This window comes from Mixophyes fleayi, chromosome 5 (assembly GCF_038048845.1).
Source record: "Mixophyes fleayi isolate aMixFle1 chromosome 5, aMixFle1.hap1, whole genome shotgun sequence".
Taxonomy (NCBI): Eukaryota; Metazoa; Chordata; class Amphibia; order Anura; family Limnodynastidae; genus Mixophyes; species Mixophyes fleayi.
The window spans coordinates 124,749,265-124,772,835 of NC_134406.1; the positions used below are offsets into that span (position 1 = coordinate 124,749,265).

At 41.6% G+C, this 23,571-nt stretch overlaps 1 protein-coding gene across 5 annotated transcripts in view; it reads left to right on the forward strand.

Annotated features, from left to right (window-relative positions):
- The window catches only part of EPB41L4B (erythrocyte membrane protein band 4.1 like 4B), a 359,971-nt gene that overhangs the window by 89,437 nt on the left and 246,963 nt on the right, over nt 1-23,571 (forward strand). For all 5 annotated transcript variants that reach the window (XM_075212804.1, XM_075212805.1, XM_075212808.1 and 2 more), the window contains 2 exons: nt 21,343-21,387; nt 22,083-22,135. In XM_075212804.1, the coding sequence (XP_075068905.1) occupies nt 21,343-21,387; nt 22,083-22,135 (98 nt within the window). The remainder of the gene's footprint in view (nt 1-21,342; nt 21,388-22,082; nt 22,136-23,571) is intronic.

A 23,571-nucleotide genomic window follows, 5' to 3' on the forward strand; every position in this document is an offset into this window, starting at 1 on the left:
GAGGGAGAGAATTCCATAGAGTGGGTGCAGCCCGGAAAAAGTCCTGTAGCCGGGAATGGGAGGATGTAATGAGGGTGGATGAGAGACGCAGATCTTGTGTAGAACGGAGTTGCCGAGTTGGGAGATATTTTGAGACAAGAGAGGAGATGTATGTTGGTGCAGCTTTGTTGATGGCCTTGTAGGTTAGTAAAAGTATTTTATATTGGATTCGGTACAAAACAGGCAGCCAGTGTAGAGACAGTGATTCAACAGAGGAAGAACGATTTGCAAGGAAAATCAGTCTTGCCGCAGCGTGCAAAATAGATTGTAGAGGTTTGAGTCTGTTTTTGGGAAGACCAGTAAGGAGGGAATTGCAATAGTCAGTGCGGGAGATGAGTGCATGAATTAAGGTTTTTGCAGTGTCTTGCGTGAGATATGTGCGAATTCTGGAAATGTTCTTTTAGATGTATGTAGCAGGATTTAGATACAGAGTCAATGTGGGGAACAAAGGATAGGTGTGAGTCAAGGATTACACATAGGCAGCGAGCTTGTGGGGTGGTATTTATGGTCATGTTATCAACAGAGATAGAAATGTCATGTATGCTCTTGTTGGCAGGTGGGAATATTATTAACTCTGTTTTAGAAAGATTAAGTTTGAGTTGGCGAGAGGACATCCAAGATGAAATGGCAGAAAGACAGTCAGTTACACCGGGCAACACAGATGTCGAGAGATCAGGAGAGGATAGATAGATTTGGGTATCATCCGCATAGAGATGATACTGAAAGCCAGATGAACTTATTAGATTTCCAAGAGAAGCGGTATAGATAGAGAACAGCAGAGGACCTAGCACTGAGCCTTGTGATACTCCAACTGATAGGGGAAGCGGAGCAGAGGTGGCTCCAGAGAAATTAACAGTGAAAGAGCGATTAGAGAGGTAGGATGAGAACCAGAATAGAACAGTGTCTTGAAGACCTAGGGATTGCAGCGTTTGTATGAGAAGAGAGTGGTCAACGGTGTCAAATGCAGCCGAGAGATCCAGGAGAATTAGTAGAGATTAATAGCGTTCAGTTTTTGCAGTGATCAGATCATTGACAACCTTGGTCAACGCAGTCTCTGTGGAGTGTTGAGAACGAAAGCCAGACTGAAGAGGATCCAACAGGTTGTTAGCGGAAAGAAAGCGTGTGAGGCGAGTGTAGGCAAGTCTCTCTAGAAGCTTGGAGGGGCAAGGGAGCTGAGAGATGGGACGGTAATTTGAGAGAGAGTTTGGGTCGGAGTTTTGTTTTTTTAGAATAGGAGTAATCACTGCATGCTTGTATAGTGATGGAAAGATGCCAGTAGAGAGTGAGAGATTACAGATTTGAGTTAGAGGTGAAATGAGCACAGAAGACAGGGATCTACCAATTTGCGAGGGAATAGGATCAAGAGGACAGGAGGTAGAGTAGGAATATGAGAAGAGCGTAGAAATTTCCTCTTCATTTGTGGGGTCAAATGAAGAGCGGGTGTCAGAGGGTAGTGGGAAGGAATTGAGCTGACTGCTTGTCGAGGAAGAGGATACCATTTCTAGTCTGATCTTGTCAGTCTTGTCCTTGAAGTAGGAAGCAAGATCCTGAGCACTGATAGTAGATGGAGGGTTCGGGGTGAGAGGATTGAGAAGATATTTAAATGTATTGAAAAGGCGTTTGGGGTTAGAAGCCTGAGCATAGCTAAGAGATTGTAAGTATGTTTGTTATTACAAAAAGTTGCTCCCTGTCCTCTCAGATCTCTTTAACTCGATTCTTAAGGGTCGAAATTTTGACAGCGCCACCACCAGAGCTAACATAGTGGTCATCCCGAAGGAGGGAATGGTTCCTAGTCTTTGTACAAGTTATCATCCAATATCCTTTCTAAATATAGACCTAAAACTTTTTGTTAAGATTTTAGCAAATCGTTTGGCCAATGTGATCCCCTCCTTGGCCCACCCTGACTAGGTGGGGTTCATTCCCAATCGTCAGGCAGCCGACAATACTAGGGAAATAATCAACTTGACCCATGCTTCAAATAGGCTAAAAACTCCGGATCTGGTGCTCGTGCGTGACATTGAAAAAGTGTTTGACCGGGTTTAATGGCCCTTCATGCGCGAGGTCCTCAAAGCAGCGAACATACAAGGCCCCTTTCTTAGTGGAATTGCCTCACTCTATTTCAACCCCTCAGCAACGGTTCTGGCTAATGGATGTGCTTCAGCGGCTTTCCCAATTCGGCATGGCACCAGACAGGGATGCCCCCTCTCTCCCCTCCTCTTTGCCCTAGTGATGGAACCTCTTGCCTCCCCAAATCGCCTCAACCCTATTATTTCTGTTATATCCACAGGTTTAAGATTGGCTAAACTAGCCTTGTACGCAGACGACGTCCTCCTCACCCTTAGAAACCCTCATGTCTCTGTCCCATCTGTTTTTGCTGAAATTAATGAGTATGGTCTCCTTTCAAACTTTAAAATCAACTCCGATAAGACTGAGGCCCTTGCCCTTAATCTCCCTTCGAACACTCAAACTCACTTACAAGACACCTTCAAAATTCACTGGCAGCCACATCACATTAAATACTTAGGTGTCAATCTCGCCGAAACCTATGATCGTCTTTTTACTGCCAACTTTCCCCCACTAGTAGCCGCCCTGAATCGTGATCTCAAATCCTGGTCCCCGAAGTATATTTCTTGGATTGGTAGAGTGGCCTCGGTTAAGATGAATATTCTGCCAAGGATTCTTTCTCTTTCAGACCCTACCTGTACGAGTCCTATCACTTTTTCTCAAAGATCTGCAGGCAAGTCTCTCACAATTTGTATGGTCCGGCCCAGCGTCCTAGAGTTTGCCTCAAAGTTCTCTTTCGTCATGCTCATAACGGTGGTTTGGGGCAACCCTGCCTCCATAAATACTACTTGGCATCTCATCTCACCCAAGCGGTTCTCATTCATTATCTTCCTCAGACCAGGCTTTGGGTTGACACAGAGGCGGACCTCCTTCAGATGCTATCCCCCAGTATCTTATTCTGGCTAGACCCTAAAGATCTTCCCTCTCTGAACGCCCTCCCCCCAACAGTTTGCTTCTCTTTAGAAATATGGAAATATTGCACCCGCACTTTTAAACTTTTGGTTAATCCAAAGCAGATGTTCCCACTGTGGCATAACCCCTCTTTTCCTCCAGGTGTCAATCCAAAATCTTTTTCCCAATGGACAAAGCAGAATATTTTGTTTCTTTCCGATATAGTCCCAATGAGATTTTTCCCGACCTTTGCTGATCTCCGTGAGCGCTTTCGCCTATCGTTCTCCGTGTTTACCAATACCTACACATTCGGCACATTTTCTCCACCTGAATAGACCCTCGTGTTTCTCACAATCCCTCCCCGCTAGAAACCTTCTGTAAAAACAAAACATCTTCTAAAGGCTTAATATCCACTTTCTATTCTCTACTAATTAATGAGTTACAATTTGCCTGACAAGGAGTCTCATGAGCTCCGTTGGGAGGAGGAGATGGCTGAGACTTTGGACCCTGAGGAATGGACGGAGATTCGCGAGGCAGTTGCCAAATCCTCTATCTGTACACAGATAAAAGAAAATTCTTACAAACTCTTTCCATTGTTATTTAGTCAGGCCCGGCACTCCAATTAGGCAAGGTTAGGCACTTGCCTAGGGCGCCGGGCTCTGGAGGGCGCCACAGAATACTAAATGACTTTAAAACTGTGCGGCGACCGCTGACCATACCTGTCACGGCCGCCGCACAGTATTCAGATGCACGGGGAGGGGGAAAGAGGCTATTTTGTCACCACCGCCGCCTCTCTGCTCCGTCTCCTCCCCTCTACTTACTAGTGTCAGTGAGTGGAAGGGAGGAGACGGAGCAGAGAGGCGGCACTGGTGAGACAAGGTAAGGAGAGACGGGTGAGGGGGGAGGAGGGCGGCGATTTTTGCGGGGTGGGGGGGGTCGGTGGCGATTTTTTTAAAAATACCTGGGGCGCCATGGATCCTAGCACCGGCCCTGTATTTAGTCCCATCCAAACTGAAAACAATTTATCCGACAACCTCTGACCTCTGCTGGCGCAACAGTGGCCAGCGTGGCTCCCTATCCCATATCTGGTGCAGCTGCCCAAAAATCATTCCCTTATGGAAGGAGGTAGCTGACCTTATTTATAAAGTAACTAATCTAAGATCTCCATTCCATCTATCTTTCTTTCTCCTCCCTCGACTACCTCCTGACACCCACAAAATAATGTGGGTACTCCTGGGCCATATCCTGATCGCAGCCAGATGCTAAATAGCCAGGAAATTGAATTCGTACCAAAATAGAAGGGCTCTCTGATTGTTTCAGAGTGTTTGGTATATGTGTGTGTATATGTATGTATGTATGTATGTATGTATGTGTGTGTGTGTGTATATATATATATATATATATATATATATATATATATATATATATATATATATATATATATATATATATATATATATATATATATATATATATATATATATATATATATATATATATGTATATATATATGTATATATATATATGTATATATATATGTATATATATATGTATATATATATATGTATATATATATGTATATATATATATATATATATATATATGTGTGTGTATATGTATGTGTGTGTATATGTATGTGTGTGTGTGTATATGTATATATGTATGTATATATGTGTGTGTATGTATGTATATATATATGTGTGTATATATATATATATATATATATATATATATATAATCTCTATATCTCTATCTATCCTATGACTAGTGTAGTTAATGATCGCCCTTACAAATTTCTTTCCACGTGACATAGGTGGCAGGATTACTTCACCGCTACACATTCCTCTTCTTAAAAAATGAAAATATAGATATTTCAGTAATTGTTTGAGCTAGGACCTGTTTTTCCTTCTTCCTTCTCTGTTCTTCCCTCTACTAACACACCCTCCTCCCCCCTTCCCCTACTATCCTCCTTCCCTCTGTTTTCTACTTCTGTTATTTCCTCTTCCTCTCCCCCTCTCCGTTTTCCTTTTATGGTACTCTGGATATCTCATAACCATTATACTTTTGATTCACGTTTACCCGTATGTTACTACTCTTGAGGACCACTCCTTCTGTAGTGGTTCCGAGTTCTATACCCTACCTGTATTATAAACTCTTGATGTTAATACTGTTATGAGTTGTATTATTATAACATATATGCTGTACCGCTTCTTTTGACAAAAATTGAATAAAAATATATCTCAAAAGAAAAAAAATTGGTTTTTCACCAACAAATGGTCTACCTTGGACAAACATATCCATTTAAGGAAATAATGTCGCTTTAGATATCTATTGTCAACTTATTTGGATGTGTATGCCAACCTAAAAACAGGAGTCAGTACCCAGCTATAAAATTCCATGATGAATGTTTATTGTACCACTCCCAACTATTTATTCCTACTTGCAACTTCAGTTTAAGATGATATTATTATTACTATTATTATTAGTTGTAGTAATATTATCTTTTATTTATAAAGTGCTCATTATGAAATAGAATCATAACACAAGCAAATGATATATAATGACATGGAACAGAATGTAAATATACTCCGGACCAAAGGAGGTATGATGCATAAGGTCACGGAATAACAATTTTTATTGCTGTAGGCAGGCGCGGGCTGGGAGAGGGATGGCCGGGGGGCAGACGGGCGGCCGCATCCCCTGTCATGTGATGCGGCTGCCTGTGCGCTGACGCGGTCGCATCTGATATCATCAGATGCGACCGCGGGGGGAAAGTATGTATTTTGCGTCGGGGGGAGGGGCGGCCGGCCTACCCCCGGCCCTAATAGCCGTCTGACCCAGCGGGCCGGGGGGGGCGTTGCCCCCCGGGCCAGCCCGCCCCTGGCTGTAGGGGAAATATCATGTGGCTTCTGTTAGGCAGCAGCTTTATCAGCCTTTAATAATAAAGCAATCATTGGCAACCGGCATTTCTATGCAGCTTTTAGTGGTGTGGTACTGTTGGAACAAGGAAAAACAGCAAAAGGCGGGGACACAAAACATTAGCAAATCATTACAGAAAAATGTAAGCTGCTGGCAGCCATAACTTAACCCATCGTCCGTCCTTACACAACACAAACATGTTTCTAGACTCCACCTATCCTAATTATATCCCTTAAATTTTAAACTCAGCACCACCAAAACTGACGTCCCTCTCTTTAACCTCCCTTCTGGTTTATTACATAATCTTAAGTCAAAATACCATTATGTGCGGCAGTCTTCCTCACTAAAATATCTAGAAATCCAGATTCCATCTACTCTGTCTGAATTATTTCACTCTAATTTTCTTCTACTATTATAAGTCTGGGTTAGTTCACAGCTTTACAATCTTGAAATACTCATAATAGAATGGAATCTCCTTAAACTCACCCTTCATTACGAATTAGCATATAGGCTAGATGTCTGAATACATGCAGGAAATGTCAACATCCTGCCAAAAGGTTCAAGAGAAGGAACCTATTATCCCCGAACCCACTATATGTGGCAAAATGCATTTGCAATGAGCACCACATAATGACAACTTCATACATAATTATTTTTTTATTTATTCTGTTTGTCTTATTTATTGCTTTATCACTCATACCAAGTCCCCTCCTCCTATAGGATGGTAGGGGGTACTTGAAGGATGGCGCGCTAGTGATAGCGCTGTGCGGGGAACACATTCTAACAGTATTTCAGTGGTAGGGGAATGTGTTTAAAGAACACCTTCTCCCCCCCCCCTCCCTGCTGAGTGAGCACGTGGAAGATCCCTTTTGGCGCCAAAGTTCAAAAGGAGACAGATGCAGCAGTCATTTGAAGAGAAGTGCACTGTTGACACATATCTTCTCCGCTGAGTATCACTTTTATTTCTTATGTGTGTACATGTGTAGACATGTATATTATAAGACAATGATGTGTTGAGAGAACTGTTGTTTATGAGAAAAATATAAAGTTCTCCAAGCCTGTCTTATTTAAATCAGAAATACTATGATATGTTAATATAACCTAATCTGTATTTTCTGATAAATTGGTGAAGTGTTTGTGAATTTTGAAACGTGATTTAGTTTTTCTTATCTTGTGATGGCAGATAAAAGCAAAACAACACGTACCAAACATAATGTCTGTTCAAAATGTAATGTTAAACTAACAAATGAACGGCTGGATCAGGGGGGGCTCTGTGCAGCCTGCACTGTGGCTCCTGTGAAACAGCCTATAGACACCTCCACCATAACGGTAGATCCTCCTGAGTAGGCGGCTGCCTTAACACAGGGAGTTAATACCCTTGTAAATCTGTTATCTAAACCAGTTGAGATCCCAGCTACATCTGTGGTTTCTCAGGGTATAACAGTAGGAATGACAGATGAGTCATTTTCCCCAGGGGTCTGTGTATTTTCCTCCCCAGCCCTCCAGGGGGTTTCCCAGATGGGAGAGGTGGGTTGGTCAGCGGTGGTTAAAAGCCTGGTCCGGCTTACCTATCTACTGGAGAACCCCAGACACAAGCGTAGTGTTAAAAGACTTAGACAAACGGCTAAAGCGCTGTGGTCAGTGTCAGACTCTGTGAGTTCCTCAGAGGAGGAGGGGGAATTGTTGGACGATTCAGATGTGTCCATTATAGAGTCAGAAGGAAACTCTAGGCACCAGGGTATTGACGACCTGGTAAGAGCAGTTCGTCAGACCCTGGGGTTTGCTGAAGTAGAGGAGACGAAGTCCTTGGACTGCTCCCTCTTTAAGAAGGCTTCTAAGCAGGTGGTCAGGTTCCCTCCCTCAGTTGAGTTGAGGGATATTGTAGAGGCCTCTTGGAAATATCCAGATAAAAGGTTCTCTATGCCAAGGAAGTTTGGCGTATTGTACCCCTTTCAGGAGGAGGATATGACCCGTTGGAACAGGTGGCAAAGGTGGATGCACCTGTGGCGAGATTGGTTCATCAGACTACACTACCTGTACCCGGGTCAGCGACCTTACAGGACGCGACTGACAAGAAATTAGAATCCCTGCTGAAGTAGATCTTCTCGGCCGCCGGTATTAGCCTCAGGCCAGCATTGTCCTCTACCTGGGTAGCTAGGGCCATGGAAGTCTGGGCAGGGCAGTTAGAGTCTGCCTTGCAGGATTCAGATTTACTGCCTCTGGCCATGCAGCTAAGGGAGGCAGCAGGCTATGTATATGAAGCGGCCTTTAATTCGGCCTCCATAGCCTCGTCTTTTTCAGCTACAGCTGTAGTAGCTAGAAGGGAGTTGTGGTTAAGGGCTTGGAATGCGGATTCAGAGTCTAAAAGATCATTAGAATCCATCCCGTATACGGGTGGGATGTTATTTGGTCCAGAATTAGACTCCTGGATTTTACAGGCTTCAGGGGGCAAGAAGACGTCCTTGCCTGTAAATAATCCAAGACCTAGGGCTAGGCCTAGGTTTAGTTCTTTCAGACAGCCTCCTTATGGGGACGGGTCTGGCAGAGGCCAGACTACCAGTCCAGGGGCCGTGGAATCCAGGGGACAGTCCCGTAGGGGAAGGTCATCCTTTGCTCCTGTGGCGCGGAGAGCTTCTTCCGCCAAGCTGCCGGATAGACCAGCAGCATGACTACCACCCACCTCTGGTTCCAGAGGGAGGGGTGGGAGGACGGCTGCTTGGGTTTGCCCGGCAGCAGACAGGGTCCTCAGTAGACGAGTAGGTCCAGAATATCGTGATAGAATTCATGGGACCAGCTCACCTCAGGTTTTGAAAAAAATTACCTCGCTGGCTTCTGTCAAATCAGAAAGAGCTCAGGGCTGTCGATTTGCTTCATTCAGACGAAGCTATACAGGCTTAGAATTTCCAGTAAGGGAAAAGGTTTTAGTCACACCCATTCAGGGTGCTAAGGCTAGACGAGTTGTTCAAAACAACTAAGTCTCTGGCGCTAATAGGTCCCAAATAGTAATCAATATGTTATTAAATATTAGGCAATAAATGCAGCAACTCAAAAAGGTAGTGTCAAACCTCCATAAAAATACAACGAAATAATACTAATTTTTTATGCATTTGTTGATTTATAAGAATGGTAATTTAATTGGCCATTTATTTTTAAATATACACAAATTTCTTTTAATGTAAAATATATATATATATATATATATATATATATTTGGGTTCCATATGAAAGCTGAATTAGCAGGTTTTATACACATGCATTAGCTTCAGTATCCAGACATGTGTTCTTATTTATGCTTGATGAGATTTCCTCTTTAAAAGGCAGCTCCCTAGTTAGGGTTCTACTGCTTGAGAAAGTCTGTATATCAGATGAAACGCATCGCCTTGTGTTTGTTGCCTGAATTGTCAATTAGATACTGTTCGTGCACTGATGGGAAAGAATTGTTCTCTGCTTGTGACGGAACTTCTATCTATTTGAGTTACTATTTTCGCTATGCTTATATCATCTGAGTTATCGTGAGCCTAACAAAGGGATAAGTTAGTTTGTATCATAAACGGAACCCTTGGTCACGTGACTTGAAAAGCTTATCCGGATTGGTGCGCACCGAAGAGGACCTTTAATCTGTCTCCGGATTATTCCATTAAACAGTGGCTTAATATAGCATTGCTCTTTGATGTGAGGACATTATCCGCTGGGGGTAAGAATACACATATATCTATATATCTCATGTGGAGGGACGCGATGTCTGCCGATGTTTAGCCGTCCAGATGGTAAGAAGCTTTCATCTACCACATATCCTTACTACTCTTAAACCCCAGCTGCACGATATTACTTGTATACGGACATATGAATATACAATTACCTTTTTGACATTGAAGTTATTGTATTCCACTTCACTAAAGGAGGCAACATCGCGATATTAAAGTTACTATACTCCTCTTTATCAAAAGAGACAACTTTTGTTTCTACAGATGATTTATTGGAATTGACATTCTATTGGTTTTCTCCACGGCTGCTTAGGATTTCCCAAGGGTTACTAGCATCTGCAAATGTAATTGATTCAGCTGTTGGATACCCTCATCTAACTGGATACTGTCTAATAAGGGTTAAATATATATTGATGCAATGTTTTTCTCTTTTGAAAGCCATGCGTTATTATTGTTTTATGTTTTGCTTTTTACAAGCATAATTTGTATTTATATCTTTATATATTCTATATTCTATTACTGTTATAAGATCACTATTTATTGATCTATGAAAGCTTTACATTGGTTGCTCTCACATGATCTGATTTAATAAATGTTTTATCAGGCAATTCCTGCGCAACTCTCTGTTTGTAGACGAGTTGTTCAGTCTATGACCGAACTTCTAGAGTCTGAAAGGGTCACAGAGAATCCCTTGTCTAAGAATGCGTTTCTTGAGACTAGTGAGGGACTTGGTACGCAGCAGAAGGTTGTCTTCACAGGACAAGTTGAGGTCCTAGATGGAGTGGACAGGCAGGATCCTGTCAGACAAGAGGCTGTCAGTAGCCAGGTCTTTGAAGCTGCTGGAAAAGATGGTGACATCTTTCGCGACCTTACCCTGGGCAGGGTCCCACCCCAGAGGAGTATTCCCGTGTTCGAGGTACCAGTGGAGGAGGTAGGTCCTCAGCTGGTGGTTGCTGGACAAGATCCGAACAAAAGACAGGGAAGTCCCAGAGTTCTGCGCAAGAACAAGGGATCCACTGGTAAGGGACGTCCTAGCAAGGCCTTGGGGCTGCAGGTAAAACCTGCCCTACAGGGTCCCGTAGAGAGAGGACCCTCAGACTCCTGGAACAAAGACAAATAAATATTTGCACGTAGTGAGGGCATTACGTATATATGTTAAGAGATCTGCAAAGATACGTAAGACGGTCTCTATTTGTGTTGTTTGACTTTTTTCCAAACGGGGATGGCCAGCATCTAAGCAAACTATTGCCAGATGGCTTACCCTGACTATCAGGGAGGCTTATGTCCGTATTAATCTCCCTGTGCCGAAGCGTATTGTTGCCCATTCTACCCGGTCGGTTGGGGCGTCTTGGGCGGCTCGTAATTTAGCCACGGCGGACCGGCTGCCCTGCACAGCTACCTGGTCTTCGGTCCATACCTTTAAGAAATTCTACCAATTTAATATATTTGCGTCTGGGGACGCCTCCTTTGGCCGTAGTGTTCTGCGTGCAAGGAGATCAGAGTGGTCCCACCTTTCAGAGGGATTGCTTTTCTAAGTCCCCATGGTTAAGGAGTGTCCCCCAGATGGATGAAAGAGAAAATGGGATTTATACGTACGATAAATCTTTTTCTCTGAGTCCATCTGGGGGACACTCCGATGCCCCCCGTCTTTTTGTTGTTTTGTCTCCCCTCCCCCTCTGTTGAGTGGTGTGTCTAAGTTGATTGGCCTATCTTCCTAATGGCTTTTGTAATCAAACTGAGGTATGTGGGAATTGGCGGGGGTGATATGCTGTCAGCTGAAAAAAGTTAACTCTTTGGGTGCCAGACTCCTCCCCCCGACTCAACCCCATGGTTAAGGAGTGTCCCCCAGATGGATATAAGAGAAAAAGGTTTATCGTAAGTATAAATCCTGTTTTCTCTTATGAGGGCTGATCAAGAGTAAAGCAACACGTGCCAAATAGATGGTCTGTTCCAAATGTAATGCTAAATTGGCTTGTGAGCACTGACCTAGGTGCTCTGTGCTAATTGCAGCCATTCTGGAAAATCTGCTGCAGCTGTCAGCCTTGCTTTGACTAATTATATCTTATACTCTCTATAGACTGATAGAGAAGTATGGATTCTGACCACAATTTGAGAGAAGAGCATAATGTTTATAATAGATTATTGCTCTCTCAGGAACAGCAATACTATCTTTTCACTGGTTCATAGATGATGTTTGGGTGTGGTAGCTTTTGTTTTCTACTAAAAATGTGAGGAAAACAGAGCAACATGTGCCAAGTGTTTTTCTCCCTGTTCCAAAGGCAATGCTAAATCAGCTGGTGAGCATTTGGAATCGGGAATGCTGTGAGGATTGCAGCCAGTCTGGAAGGTCTGCAGCTGCTCACAGCCGTCCCTGGGCTAAGTATATTCTATACTCTCTGTGTAGTGGGTCTACTGATAGTAAAGTATAGATTTTGACTACATTTTGAGGGTAGAGTATAATATTTATAAAAGATTATCGCTCTCTCATGTACGGAAATACTATCTTTTGACTTGTTCATAGATTAATTAGGATTTTCTGGGTAGATACCTTTGGTATGTACCTGTATTTTACTATGTGGTGGCTTTGTTTTCTACTAACAATATGAGAAAAATAAAGCAACATGTCCCTTCGCTCTGCTTAACCAGATGGTTCGTTCAGACCAGTGCTGAACCTCAAGCAGTTAGATCTGCATCTGAGAGTAGACTCCTTTCGGATGGAATCCCTGAGAACGGGCATAAATGGCCTGGAGACAGGCCAATTCATGGCAACTATAGACATCAGGGATGCCTATCTCTATGTTCCTTTTTTTCAGGTTTACGATAGGCACAGCTCACTATCAGTTTAGAGCTCCTCTGTTCGGGCTGGCCACAGCCCCAAAGGTATTTACAAAGATTATGGCAGTTATGGCGGCACTTCTTCACTCCATGGGGGTGCAGTTAGTGTCTTATCTGGACGATCTGTTAGTCAAGGCTTCAACAGCACAGTTGTTGGAACAACATCTTCGCCTTACGGTGAGGGTGCTGGAACAGCACGGCTGGCTCTTGAATATAACAAAGTCACAGATGGTCCCTCAGCTGGTGGTTGTTGGAGGACAACCTAACAAGAGGCAGATCCTTTGCCCCGTGGGCTTAGATCCTAGTATCCACAGACGCCAGTCTGAGTGGTTGGGGGGGCAGTGGTCCTTCACCTAAGGATACAGGGCCTGTGGTCAGAAAGACAGTGGGGTCTTTCCATAAATATGCGGGAGCTCTTGGCCATCTGGAAGGTGCTACAGAGAGCTCAGTGTTCTTCAGGGAAGGCCGATCCGCATCCATTCCGACAATGCCACGGCAGTGTCATACATAAACAAGCAAGGAGGCACCAGGAGTGCAGGAGCCTCCCTTTGAACCTCTACTCTCAGCAGAGTGGCGGTTCTTGACCTGAAAGACAGTCTTCCTGCTTGCCATTGCCACGGCTAGAAGGGTCTCCAAGCTGGGAGCTCTATCTTGCAAAGAACCTTATCTGGTCTTTTATGAGGACAGAGCAGTTTTAAGCACTATTCTGTCCTTTCTCCCTAAGGTGGTCTCAGGTTTCCATGTCAATCAGGAAATAGTTGTTCCGGTGTTCAGAGAGGAACCTCTGACTCCAGGTACAAAAACAAAAAAGTATTTGGACGTAGTGAGGGAATTACGTATGTATGTTGAGATCTGCAAAGATACGTAAGACAGATTCTCTATTTGTATTTGTTTTTTCTAGGAGGGGATGGCCAGCATCTAAGCAAACTATTGCCAGATGGCTTACCCTGACAATTAAGGATGATTATATTGTATTAATCTCCCTGTGCCGAAGGGGCGGCACGGAATGGAGCCACGGTGGACCAGCTGTGCAGGGCAGCCACCTGGTCCTCGGTCCATACCTTTACGAAATTCTACCAAATTAATGTATTTGCGTCTGGAGACGCCTCCTTTGGCCGTAATGTTCTACGTGCAGGGAGATCAGAGCGGTCCCACCCTTCAGAGGGATTGCTTTAGTAAGTCCCCATGGTTAAGCAGTGTCCCCCAGATGGATTAAAGAGAAAACAGGATTTATACTTACGATAAATCTCTTTCTCTGAGTCCATCTGGGGGACACTGCGTTGTTTTTCTTTTCACTCCACTCCCCCCTCTGTTGAGTGGTGTATCTTGGTTGATTGGCCTCTCGTCCTAGGGCTTTGGTAATCAAACTGAGGTATGTGGGGAATTGGTGGGGGGGATATGCTGTCAGCAGGAAAAAAGTTAACTCTTTAGGTGCCAGACTCCTCCCCTCCCTACTCAACCCCATGGTTAAGCAGTGTCCCCCAGATGGACTCAGAGAAAGAGATTTATCGTAAGTATAAATCCTGTTTTTTTACTTGTTGCTGTAAGCTTTATGATATGCTCCATACCTTATCGCTGTGTCCATAAACTATTTACTTTCATCTGCTTTATTATACACTCTAATTCGTCTTCTATCATCCATTTTTAACACTATTCTTTTCAAATACCTTTAATCAATTTAGTGCCTTTTTCTTAATCTTCTAACACCATTGCACCCAAATACATCTTTGCCAGCTTATAATTTTGACCTACTCTCCCAAATATTCGTTCCCTCCTCTCCCATCCATCCACTGAAATCTTATAGCCATAATGCAAAGATTGCTTGGTTTGGGTGTACCCACATTGCAGTTACTTTAGTCAGCCGGAATCACTGGTGGCCAGCTCTTGCACTCATTTGTTCAGACTTAACCTATATGTGTCTGCAAAAAGATATCCCACTAGCAACCTTCAGGTTTTCTCCAATACCTATCTGTGGTAAAATGGCACACTTCACACTATCAACTCAGTCAGCCAAGATTTTCCTCAGAAACATTTATATAGTGCATCTCCCCCTCTTCCTTTGGGGTATTTTCCAGTCTCTAGATGAAGATTGTAAGGATATGTAGTGGTTTTTTTTTTTTTTTTTTCATTTTCTGCTTGCAGGTGTTTATCTGTGTCCAGAGACCTGATAATGAACCATGGCAGTAGCAAAAGCGGTATTATCCAGGTCCTAAACTCGAATTTGAAAATGGCACATGCGATGACACTGCGTCCAGGTATAAGGACGCCAACATGAAGGATGGACAAAGCAGAGCAAGGGCCTAGGGCAGTGTTGGCTAACCTGTGACACTCCAGGTGTTGTGAAACTACAAGTCCCAGCATGCTTTGCCAATATATAGCAGCTTATTGCTGGAAGGGTATGCTGGGACTTGTAGTTTCACAACATTTGTTGTGTCACAGGTTAGCCAACACTGGCCTAGAGGACCGCAAGTATAGTGCTGTTCCCTGTACATCTGTAAAGTGCTGCTGGCTACCGCTGAAGTACTGAGGGCTGAGCACCAGGAGACTAGTTGATTCCAATATGTGGAGCAGACTGGTCACATGCGTGTCTACCCCCAAACAACCATCTTAGGTAAGGCCCTAAATTAGAAGTGCTTTGTCTTTTAGATCGCTAGTTAGTAGTAATCTCCCCCCTCAGCACCCTTTCAGAGCCTTTGTAAGGAAAGAAAGTTCAAAAAGCACAAAATCATCAGGTCTGTGGAGCCTGTGACAAAGTTTACCTATGAATTGCAAAGGGTTCTTTTGTGCAACATACAATTTTTTCATCCTGTAGCAAGCAATTTTCAGTCACCTGAGAAGTTAAAGAATTAATTACTTGGCTGATGAAGTCATTTGTGACTAAATAAGATTGACATGCTATGCAAGCGATGAAGAGAGCTAGGTCATACTTGCCAACTCTCCCGGAATGTCCGGGAGACTCCCGCATTTTGTGAGAGTCTCCCGGACTCCCGGGCGAGTGTGGCAATCTCCCGAATTCTGCCCACTTCACTAGGAAGTGCCCCACTTCCTAGTGAAGTGGGCAGAATTAGATCCCAAACGCCGCGATTCCCGGTGAATCGCGGCGTTTGGCCCCGCCCCCGCTGTCAAATGACGCAATTTGCGTCATGACGTCACAGGGGGCGGGGCCGAAATGACGCGATTTCGGCCACCCCGCCCCTTCACGCCCCCCTCCACTGGCTGGCTCCCGGAAGGGAGCTGAAGAAAGTAGGTAAGTATGAGCTAGGTCCCAGACAAGTATATGAATAAATGATGGTCTCTGCTTCTCTGAATTGGATTTTTGGAGGACACGGGCAGGTCTTCTAGTAGTAAGTCTGGAGTAATAAAAGAGGATTATTGACTATTGTATCTGGATAATGTTCAGGCTCTGAATAAGCATATATATATATAAATCCATGGGAATGCAGTAAGAATCGAATTCTACTGCAGTTCTAAATCACCATTTAAAGGATCATAGTGCACCAACTAGTAAATGAGTTGATTCGCGAATGGGTTTAGTTGAAAAAGCGCTAGTCTAACCTTAAAAAAACTAGAACGCATGTATTCCTATGGGGATGAAAAAACACTAAAATGGAGCTTCATTACAAAAGTGGATGTAGCAATAGCCAGTCTGTCAACTAGAACCATTATTTCTTTACATGACAGTGGTAGAGAGATGCCATTAGTGGTTGAGAAATACTACTGCCTTTTCAGTCAGAACTATGGCTTCAGCAGTGGTAGCTAGATGTAGCTCTGGCTGCATCCATAAGCAGCAGATGCTCACTCTAAAAGGAGATTTCAATAGTGGGCAAAATTCAGTCAGAGTCTCGCTTGAAGTCCGCCTATGCACACTTACCTACTAAAATGAGTCTAGCTGCACTTGTTCTTTGGTTACAATTTAAATACCAGGATTCAGAAATTTTCTGGAGGCAAGTTCAATCGGCTAATTGAAGGGTTACGTATTTCCTTCCACTTCAGCCCACCAACATTCTAAGGATAAAAAGAGCTACAAACCTGGAAGACTGTATATTAGAGAAAGTGGTGCCTGGACATCCAAACAGTCTTTTTGGGCCAGTTCAAAAAGCCTTGCAATTACTATTGCCTAGCTCGGTCCTCATTGAATCCTGCGGGCGGCAGGATTGCCGACTAGGCAGAAATCTGGAAACATTCTGTTAAGGATCAGTGGGTTCTGAAAAATTGTCAGGAGATGTTACAAGAGCATTTCATCATGTTCCAAGAAACAACTTTGTCAAAACCAGAACCCCCATCAACTCCAGTGAAATTGGCCCAGAGGAGTGCATGGTTTTATTCCAAACTTTTTCTGATCATACAATCTTCACTGGGCTTCTACACTGTTCTAGACTTAAGGTGTTTCAATCATTTTGTACATGCATGGCATTTCCCTATTGAGTCAATAAATTATATTCTGGCTGCCTTAGGCAACGGTGACTTTCTGACATCCATAGATCCCTAGTCAAGATGGCACAAGTAAGGTCTTTTCGGCAGGCACACATCTGGATCTTAATAGAGGCAAAGAGCCATTGCGTGCCAGCACAACAAATACAATTTCTGGGGATTCAGATAGATACTGTGAGAAACAAAGTTCATATAACAAGATATACATCAAGATCCAGTCATTGGCTTGTTTGCTACAGTTTCAACAGCAGATTCCAATATGGATGACCTTCTAGGAATATTTTCCTCTACCATAGGTATCCTTCCAGGGGCACATGCAAAATCTTCAGTTAGACTGTTAGATTTTCTTCATGATGGCCTTAGCAAAGATGTTACTCTTTCAACCTTGAAGGTACAGGTATTTGAACCAGTAGTGAAATTACCATTGGTGCAGCAGGTGGAGATAATGGGGCCCACAGCTCGCTAGTTCCGCCTCTGATCTGAACATAATGGGCCTGAGTCATTAAGGAGTGCAGAGCAAAAGAGTGAGGAGTATATTTGATCCTGGACAAACCATGTTACAATGCAAAGGGGTGCAACTAAGTTTATTTTTGCACAGAGGAAAAATACTACCTGCTTTTTCATGTAGCACAAAAATACTTGATACCTTTTATTTTTACACTGAAATCTAGTTGATCTAGGACATGTCCTACCCCAACTATAAATCTTTGCCCACATTTTAAATTTACCTCCCCCTCCAATGCAACATGGTTTTGCCAAGGTGCAAAGTTACTCCTCTTTTTTGTTTTGTTTTGCTCTCCTTAATGACTTTGGCCCAGTGTCTTTTTGGACACTAAATTGGACTCAGAAGACCTTATCAGGTTTTTCCAAGCAGTAATTTTTTCATAAAGGCTTTATAGGCTTTATAGTGTCCTGGGATCTCAAATGGAGCTGTCCGTTATGTGGATTACACTGAAGGTAGTGTTTCTTCTGGCAGATGACTCTGGTCGCAGAATTGGGAAACTGCAGGCTTCATAGTGCAAAGAGCCTTTTTGTTAGACTTCTATACAGAGTAATATGATTCAATCTCATCAGGCTCAGTACCAAGGGATTGGCGAATAGCATATGTGGTGCCGTTGTTTAAAAAGGGGACGAGATCACAACCAGAGAATTTTAGACCTGTAAGCCTGACATCAATAGTGGGGAAACTACTGGAAGGTATTTTAAGGGACAGTATTCAGGATTACTTGGTACGCAATAAAATTATTAGTGGGAATCAACATGGATTTGTGAGGGATAGGTCATGTCAAACTAATCTAATTAGTTTCTACGAGGAAGTTAGTGGGAACTTAGACCAGGGCAGGACAGTAGATGTGGTCTACTTAGATTTTGCAAAGGCCTTTGATACAGTGCCACACAAGAGGTTGGTTTACAAAATAAGGGAACTGGGTTTAGAAATCAAAATTTGTACTTGGATCGAAAACTGGTTAGAGAATAGGGAACAGAGAGTTGTGATAAATGGAACATTCTCTAATTGGTCAAAGGTCTTAAGTGGAGTACCTCAAGGTTCCGTGCTGGGACCACTCCTTTTGAATATATTTATTAATGACCTTGGTGATGGTTTAGAGAGTAAAGTTTCTATTTTTGCAGATGACACTAAACTCTGTAAGGTAATAAAATCAGAGCAAGATGTAGTTTCTCTACAGAGGGACTTAAATAAACTGGAGGATTGGGCGGCTAAATGGAATATGAGGTTTAACACAGATAAATGTAAGGTTATGCATTCAGGGATCAAAAACAAGAAAGCAATCTATAAATTAAATGGAATTAATTTGGGAGAATCTATAATGGAAAAGGATTTGGGAGTGCTCGTAGACAGTAGACTTAGCAATAGTGCTCAATGTCAAGCAGCAGCTGCAAGGGCAAACAAAGTATTGGCATGCATAAAAAGGGGCATAGATGCAAGGGAAGACAGTGTAATTTTGCCACTGTATAAATCGTTGGTAAGACCTCATCTTGAATATGCAGTACAGTTCTGGGCACCACTCTATAAAAAAGATAATTTGGAACTAGAAAGGGTTCAGAGAAGGGCAACAAAATTGATAAAGGGTATGGAGTCATAAGTTATGAGGAAAGGTTAGCCAGTTTAGGCATGTTTACTTTAGAAAAGAGGCGTCTAAGGGGAGATATGATTACTATGTACAAATACATTAGGGGTCAATACAGAGAGCTTTCATGGGAACTTTTTACCCCAAGGACCATACACAGGACACGTGGTCATCCCCTAAGGTTAGAGGAGAGGAAATTTCACAACCAGCAAAGGAAGGGGTTCTTTACAGTAAGGGCAGTCAAGATATGGAATTCATTTCCAGGGAAGGTTGTGATGGCAGATTCAATAGATATGTTTAAGAAAGGGTTAGACAAATTTTTAGCGGAAAGGTGTATCCAGGGATACGACCGTTAATTTAAAATAAAGGATAGTAGTGGATATAGGGTAAAAATTGGATTGCAATATTGAGTCTGGGGGGATTTTCAAAATTGAAACAGATGGACGGTTGCCTACTCTGGATTAATTTCAAATATAAGTGCAGGATCGCAGGAGATCCAAAATAGGTTGAACTTGATGGACTGGTGTCTTTTTTCAACTTCATCAACTATGTTACTATGTTCTGAGGACCAATCTATACTACTTGCCGAAAATCGTGCCCTCCTTCTATTAATCAAGAGATTATACTTCTGTTTACAGCCAGCTGATAACAAAGACAGGAAGTTAAACACATTGGACTTGGTCAGAGTAGTACCTGTGTATCTATCGAGAGCAGAATTATTTAGGAGCACAGCACAACTTTGTGATTCCAACAGAACATTAGAAAGGGCATGCTTCCCCTAAACAGATTTGTTATCTATTTAGATTTACCCCAGATATTATCTGTTATATCATCTGATGATGCCCAGTTTGGAAGACAGATTCTTCACACAGCTATTCAATAAAGTTTTGGATTATGAAGCATACATTCTGTTTTTTCTTTAGCCCTCCCTATGGTTATTGCTTGGATGCAATGCATCCCATTGGTAAGGCTGCCATAGAGGAATGAAGAGGAAAGAGGCAAATTATATTTACCGTTAATTCCTTTTCTTCTAACTACTCTGATTTTCCCAACCTTGTTCTTCACTGTGTTTGTTTATAATTTTCAGGATTAACTTGGGAAGTCTCTCAAAAACATCAGGGAAGAGAAGCTGCACTATATACTATTTTCCTATCTCTACCAATGGCTGGAAGGGACTTAACCCATTGTTAAGGCTGCCATGGAGTAATTTCAGGAAAAAGAATGAAGTGTTTTGCTTCAAATAAGTTCAACCACTGTAACTACCCTTTTGACTTGAGACAGTAGTGCTTTTTTGATGCCATTTCCAACCTCCATTGGATACTTTAATCCACTTGGGCCTCACTCACTGTTACCCAGAAGAAAGCAATAGCTGCTTATAAAATGTCACACAGATGAAACTCAAGCTCCTACTTGCCTATATCATAATCATATCCACAGTTACTATTTGTTTCTTGCCTGATGCTTTTACTAAATCTGAACACTGGAAGTTGTCTGTTAAATGCAAATGAATAATTTATTATGTCCGGGCCCCTCTCTCATAACTGATCTCTCGCAACCTTCTGACATTTGCATGATATATAAGCTGTATAATTAATTGATGTTTGAATTTAGTGAATGAAATCAATAGTTAATGTCCAGGTTTATACACTAGAAGAGAGGAACACTTGTTACTGTAAATGTTAACATTAAAGAAATATAGAAAGGCAGATTGTTCTCTTTTAATATTTTTACATTGATTTGGAACTGCAAGTAATACTGCGTTACCAAGTGATAACAGTACATACTATACTCCTACTCATTTTGATCAGTTAAGTGTCATCTGCCTGCTGACCTGAAGAACAAAAAACGGCGTTAAATCATGTGTGTCATAAGCTGCTGTGGGCGAAACTGAAAACCAGTGCCTTGCTATAAAACACACAAGGTTTATCTATTTTCTCTTGCATTTTTTTTTTCCCTCGCAAAAAACAATTCTATTTTTCTTTACTCACTTGTACCTTTAACACCTACAATTCTTGATTTGCATATCCATATATATTTTTACATATTCTTTTCTTGTAATTTGATGTGTCCACTATTGATAACATTTACTATTCTGTTAACACTGCCACAAGTTCAGTGTATTCTATTATCACCTTATTCTTTGTTTTTAGGGGATATTAAACAAAGAGAATAGAACATAAAAAAAATGGATAAATGAAGGATACCATATTATATGCTCTCTGAACATATCTATATTCCTTTAAAATATGTATTAGTGCTGCTGTTCAAAATACATTTGAAATTCTTGCCTGTTTAATATGGTCAATTTTCATTAATATACTAACAATTGTATTTTTTTGTTTTGTTTGGACACACCTTCCCTTGATTTTTAGGTATCTGTTTGTATTACAGCTTAGACAAGACATTCTTTCTGGAAAGTAAGTAAAAAGAAAAAAAAGTCAAATCTATTAGTAACTTAACATACTCTCTAAAAGAAGAGAAAAAAATAGCTTTTAATTCTTTTTATGTTGTCAGGGACACATTTACATTAATTAGAATGCTTATAATGCGTGGCCGGCCATGTACCTGGTAATGATGAATTATACTACAACAGATGGATTGGTTGTACATGGGTCTGGTGTGTTGATGGCTGGCTTTTGAGGATCATGTCGGAAGCACTGCTGGCAGAGACTTATTCAGACAGAACAGTTGCAGCTAGCATGCCCAAGTCATAAAGGTGGACTTAAGTATGTTACTGGTGATGTTTGTTTCTGTCTGCGATAATGATAACTCCAAACTATATAACTAATACATTTATGATACAAATTGTTCATTGTAATATTTAGATGCTTTCATTCAAATTTTAAAGTGTGTTCACTGTCCACCCTCACCATATCTTGTGGCATGGGGTCTAATTTGGCACATATGCCATGGCATTTTTTTATTCATCATTTAGATGTGGTAGAGTTTTTGTGCTGCCACTTCAGAACATGTTTGTTTTTAAGCAGTAACTAGAAAAACCATTTGGTAACCAGAAGTGATGTGTTGTATAAGAGTATACATGTGAAGTAGGAAGAATTCCCATTAGTGCATGTGTTTTGATTTTGCTTTTTGTCACATTTTTTTTTATTAGGTTGAAATGTCCTTATGAGACTGCAGTAGAATTAGCAGCTTGGTGCTTGCAAGGTAGGCATGTCTGCTGAATAGTCTTAATTTTGTGTTTAGTGTGATTGTAGTACTACATATCCTCACTCCACAACATATAACAGGCAGCAGAGACAGAGCTAATATTCAGCACCATGTTAAGTTGCATCTCTGTATACCTCATCATGCCTCATTGCAGATGTGTCTCTGTTAAAGAGGGAAACTGAGTCATTTGTCTCATGTATCAGTGTTCTGTATTTGCGGGGGGGGGGGGGGCACAAAAGGAATAAAATTAAGACACGTAAATAAACTTTTTTCAGAAATATAAGTTACTAGTTTCTTTATTTGACAGTTCAAATGCTGTGATGCACAATGACAACCAACAACTTCAGTTAAATGTTAAGGGTATATTATCAGCATCTTATTGGTGATCCAGATGAAATAAATGTTTCAATAAAACCTGTATATTAATGACAGTATTGCCCCTAATAAATGTTCATTTCATGTGTGTTGCTTAAAGCTCTCTTTATAGTGCCTGAAAATCCTTCTTACACTTAGTGGACTAAAGGAATACACACACCAGGGTTGAATGCAATGTGTTTTTTATTGTATTTTTTATTCTATTCAATACGCCAGTGTGTCTTTTATTGGTGATTTGGATCAGTTGTTGTAGTCTTTTACAGTGTTTTGTGAAACCATGAACATAGGAATTATTAACAAATAGAATTCACAGATTGTTTTATCATGTTTCAGAACATGGGAATAGTGTCTGTTCCACATTTGCAGCTGAAACCAAGAAAATATTTATTAGAAACTAATCAAGTAAACATGGTTACAAACAACTTTAGATACAAAAGTAATAATAAAATATATCTAATTTAAAAGATGTATAGACAAGAAACAATATTGGACATAAAATGAATCGCATGATTGCTTAACAATAGGCCTACATTGGCTAATAGACTAAGTAGGTAAGATGTATTTACCTGGGTGGCATTTAATTGTCAGATTTATTAGATCTGAATGAAAACTATAATATGATTGTCACAATGCAAGGCCACCCACAGACTATTTGCTCTCAGTACCATGGATTTTGGAGCATACTTTCAGGTTGAAGAGTGTGTGTTTGATGCAGCAGCATGTGCACTTTAAATTGTCCACAAATCCAGTCTCTGTTAATACAAATGAGCTAATCCTGTTTCTGCAACTCAATGCATAAAAGCTTGCTAAACATGGTCAAGAGGTTCATCCTTTTTTTTTTTTTTTTTCTCAACACAAGAATCATCACCATTTATTTGTATAGCAAAAAACGGTTTCCGCAGAATGGGGATGAAATGTGATCTAAGTGACTTTGACCATAGGCTGATTTTTGGGGCCGAACCAGGTGGTTTAATTATTTCAGAAACTGTTGATCTCCGGAGATTTTGATGCACAACGGTCTGAAGAGTTTACCGAGAATGGTGTGTAAAACAAAAAAC